Source organism: Gavialis gangeticus, unplaced genomic scaffold (assembly GCF_001723915.1).
Source record: "Gavialis gangeticus isolate Ggan-Ray unplaced genomic scaffold, GavGan_comp1, whole genome shotgun sequence".
NCBI classification, from domain to species: domain Eukaryota; kingdom Metazoa; phylum Chordata; order Crocodylia; family Gavialidae; genus Gavialis; species Gavialis gangeticus.
In genome coordinates this window covers 87,755,523-87,760,168 of record NW_017728992.1, presented here as the reverse complement: position 1 = coordinate 87,760,168, position 4,646 = coordinate 87,755,523, and the positions used below count along the sequence as shown (strand labels likewise).

General features: G+C 44.7%; 1 protein-coding gene across 2 annotated transcripts in view; it reads right to left on the bottom strand.

The window, feature by feature from the left end:
* The window catches only part of AFG3L2 (AFG3 like matrix AAA peptidase subunit 2), a 69,820-nt gene that overhangs the window by 6,894 nt on the left and 58,280 nt on the right, over window positions 1-4,646 (bottom strand). For both annotated transcript variants that reach the window (XM_019525129.1, XM_019525135.1), the window contains exons 15-16: window positions 4,421-4,621; window positions 2,387-2,581 (exon numbers count right to left, since the gene is read on the bottom strand). In XM_019525129.1, coding sequence (XP_019380674.1) covers window positions 2,387-2,581; window positions 4,421-4,621 — 396 coding nt within the window. The remainder of the gene's footprint in view (window positions 1-2,386; window positions 2,582-4,420; window positions 4,622-4,646) is intronic.

The following is a 4,646-nucleotide window of genomic DNA, read 5'->3' as shown; positions in this document are numbered from 1 at the left end:
TATAGGGTAATAGCCATCTATTTTACCATTACTGATTCCCAAACAAGCTCCTGTATTTTTACAATGAAATCTGTTAGGTAATGCATACCCAGGAAAAACATCCAGCTTTTATATTAAGTTTTCCTGGTCTGGAAGTAAAACATACACAGGAAGGAGCCAGAATCGAAGTGGAATGGTGCTAGATGATGCATTGTTTGAAGTTCAGCATTTCAGGGAGCATAAGAGGTGATATATGTTTGTCTTTTCTATGACTAAGTTAAAGGCTTCATTTCCAAAACCTTGATATTTAATTATTTTAAAAAGCTATGTAGTTTTCTCAGAGTATATATTTCCTCCTGAAATAAGATATCTTATTTTGATGAATTTATATTTAAAAGTTGCTTTAGATGCAGAAAATCTACTTTTTATTACAAATTGCAGGCTTTGCTAATAACAAATTCTGCCTTTCGCTGGAAGAAAGGATTGCTTTGTTAGCAAGCTACGTTGAATTCTACATGTATTGCAATATGAAATGGGCATAATGTATTTGTTACCAGAATGCCATAATCTTTGTAACTACCGGCAAGACACTGAAAAGTTTAAGATAGCTCGAGAATGTATTGGCCTAAAGAACTCAACATGTTTACACCCATCGGCTTTGTAAATATGACCAATTTCTACTGGGAGAATCCCTGTTTTCCTGGTAGAAACCCAAAAGCTTTCCCCAGCCCAGCTCCCACCCCTTCCAGCATCCCCTAAAACAGTATCCAGTACTCCAGTGCTCAGGTGGGTGGCAGGGACACTGATTTAAAAAGCCAGAGAAGCTGGGATCTGGGCTTGGGGACAGCATCCTTATGCCTGCTTTCCAACCCCTCCGTCTTCCTCTTGCCATGTGCACTATATCCAGCTGACCAGGAGCAGAGTGGGAGGAGGCAGATTGTTGTGCCACAAGGCTTAGGAGCCTTGCCACTATTGAAAAATGCCCCTGCCTTGTTCTGGACTGCTTTGGGTCAGTCTGGTGCAGTTAGGCAAGGCAGGCTGCCATGCCTCTGCAGTAAGACTCCCAGTATCCTGCTGCAGAGCCTGCATGCTCTCCCTTCTCCCTGCACTCCTCTGGGTTGGCCTGGAGGAATGCAAGGAGCAAAATTATTCTCAAGGAGGGGAGAATTGGGAGGGTTCCCACCATAGCAGGATGACTCCATCCCACCAATCAAGTGACTGGCAGGATGAGGGAGACATTTTCCCAGGGCTGCAGCCCTCCTGGGGCTGTGTAGGAGCTGCTGCTTTTCAGTGGGTGCCAACTGCCACTTCAGAGCCTGCCTCCTTCCAAAACAGACATGGGGGTAGGCTGCCAATTAATGGGCTCCCCTAAGAGTGGAAGCTGCCCAGGGAGCAGCCCTCTAGTGTCTGCTGGCTAGACAGCTTGCCTGTGAAGCTCTCCAGTCATGGGGCTGGAGGAACATCTGTGCAGTCCAGCTCCAAGCTGTAATTTCTTCTGGTAGAAATAAATGTCTGTACATGACTCTAGAGAATATACTTTCCTATTTAGCTTTTAATTCCCAAGATAATAGAAAAATAGGGCTGGAACGGACTTCAGGAGGCCATCTAGTCCAGTTCTCTATTTATGGCAGGATTATCTTATCTAAGCCACTCTATAAAAAGTGGTTGTCTAACCTACACTTTAAATGTACAAAACAACCTCCCTTGCAAAACTACAAGGCACAATGCTTAAAAACACCAATAACACCCTCACTTGCCAGACATAAAGAAGTGGGACACAGGCACTGTTAACATCCTGCTGCTCCAAGGGGGGGCAGTAGCTTGTTAAAATGCAGTTGAGCCATCCAAGGAAGAGGACTGTGTCAGTTTGCAAGCCAGTGGGTGCTGTCTGGGGTGTTCTGCTCGGTCTCCCCCGGGGGAGCACTAGTTTTGAACCTATGAGCTGCACGAGCACACTGTTTTCTCTTTTGTTGTCCCCCGTAATTTATTGGTGTTTTTAAGGCACTGGTCACCCTACCCAGTGGCAGCCCCCTTGCGGTTTTACGCTTTTAACTTTTTTAAGCTTTTAGCCTTTTTTAAACTGCATGCAGAACATCAAGTGCCGGACGCCAATGCAATAACCCACTCCTGAACTTTTAGTTGATGTCACCATGGCGCTGGTCACCCACCGTCAGAACAGCATTGTGCAACGGTGATGATGGCCAGGCTGGACCTGCCCCCGCTGGGGCGCAACATTGAGCCATCTCTGGGCTCCCACGAGGGATCCGGAGGATGTAGAGAACTCAGCTGCCGACCACCGGCGACCCCCAGATCCAGCGGCACATCCGTGTCAACAGAGGACATCAAATAGTCCCCTGCTTGCAGAGGAAGGTAAACTGAAATTGGTATTGGGCAACACAAAGCTTACCTTCTCCACATCTGCTTTCTTCTCATTCAAAAGATTTACTGTCCTGTCATAAGCAGTGTTAATAAGTGACCGCACTTCTTCATCAATCAATCGTGCAGTTGCCTCACTGTAAGGCTTTTCCAGTATCGGCTCTCCTTGATGTGGGAGATCAAAGGAAATCTGCCCTACCTTTTCATTCATGCCAAACTGAACAATCTGAAAATTAAACAGATTAAGTACTGAAATACACTACCACTTAATCCAAAATCTGAATATTTGAAGATTCATTTTTAGTTTTTTATTTAAAGTTTCAAAACAGCCTAAACAAACAGTGCAATTTCGAAAAGATGGCATTGTTCATGATGCTTTGCTGTTTAACAGGTGTTTCATTGTAATTTTGTTCTTTTTAATTTTTCCATTAAACTTCATGGAAGCAACCATAATACTCTTTCAGAGGCACATTTATCTAATCAAGTTACACTAAGAGAAGCAAAAACCATCACCACTCTCAAAACAGATCCTAGAGTAGTAACCCATAACCCTAAATGGTGATAAACTAAAGCAGGGGTTTTCAACCAGGGGTACTTGGGATGGTCTCAGGCGGTACTTGGCAGTGGGTGTTGTTGCCGCTGCTGGCACTTCTGCTGCTGCTGTGCCGCTGGCACACTCGCCGATCGGCTGCAGAAGATCCCCACCCCCCGCCACTGATTGGCTGCTTGGGGACCCCCCTCCTGCGCTCGTTGACTGGCTGCTTGGCAGGCCTCACGCCCTCAGAAGGAGCTACCATCCCTGCTGTTTTCACCCAAATCTGCCAAAAAATGACGAAGTTATAGGTATTTCAGTGATTCCCCATTATAAATCCATGGCCGAATCTTCTGAAGCAGACTCAGCCAAATCAATTTGGGACAGTGATCCAAATCAAATCAATATCCTCTGAACTGGCTGAATCCAAATCAAATACTTCCCTATTTGCACAGGCCTAATAGGCATAAATAGGGTGACCATATGTCCTGGTTTGGTCAGGCCACTTACAGATTCTGTAGCCTGGTCCTGGCTGGTTGGCTGGTCAAAAGTCCCAGGCTGGAGTCCGGCAGGCAGTCAGCCAGGCAGGCACTGCTGCTGCTGTGTGGGAGTACGGACGTACCATGTGTGGGCGGGGTGGTGTCTGATCCAGTCCACCCGCCTTGCTCCTGGCTGAGCAGCAGCAGTGCTTGCCCAGTGCACCATGCTGCTCCACCTGCCTGCCAGACTCTGACCCAAGACTTTTGACCAACCAGCTAGGACTGGGCTACAGAATCTGGCAGTGTCCTAGCCAAACCAGGCTGTATGGTCACCCTAGGCATAAAGGAACTCCCTATTTATGCATTTTCCTTCTAAAACAGAGGTTTTAGATGTTACATACGTTTGTTTTTTTTAACTCAAAAATCTTCCACAGGAATGAATTTTTAGTTTACTAACTTGGGGATATGTACACCCATGTAAGTGACAGATTTTTGATGTTAATCACCTGAGCACTGGTCATCTTTTCATTATTTTACAGTACCTGATGCATTAAATGCATGGTTCCTAGTCTTAACTAGATAAAGGCCATGTATGTAGTTGAGCAGCTTGAACTCTATGATGTACAACTGTAGAAACATTTGGACCCAACTTGTCAACTATAGCCGTTTTGGAAGTGCAAGATTTCTGCAAAGATTTAAGCGTAGGTATCTCTCCCACACATTCCTGTTCCACAGGGACTTAAGTATACTTATTTACAGGAGTAACTTATAAAAACAAAATAAAGTCTTAAAGTAAGATGGCTTTGTTATTAAGGCACACATACAATACAATGACCACAGCAGTTATGAACTATTGCTATGGGCAAAGACAAAACACAGATGCATAACTCTATATACTCCATACACAGTGTGGTTTGAAAATGTAAGGTCCAAGAGTGATGTCCAAATCATGCAATTCAAAACCTGATGAGCCAAGCAAAATGTGGCTTCTTTCAAGCAATCATGTATATAACTAAAGGAAGATTGTAAGAAAGTTTTCACATGAAGCACTAACCTGAGCATATGCGCTCTGAGTCACCTTCCTCAAGTCATCTTGGGCTCCTGTTGTAATTTTTCCAAAGAAGATTTGTTCGGATACACGTCCTCCCAAGGTCATGCACATTCTGTCAAGCAGCTGCTCTTTGGTGTAAAGGTACTGCTCTTTTGGTAAGTATTGAGCATAACCTAATCCTTTGCCACGTGGAATAATAGATACCTTGGTTTAAGGAGGGAGTGGGGAA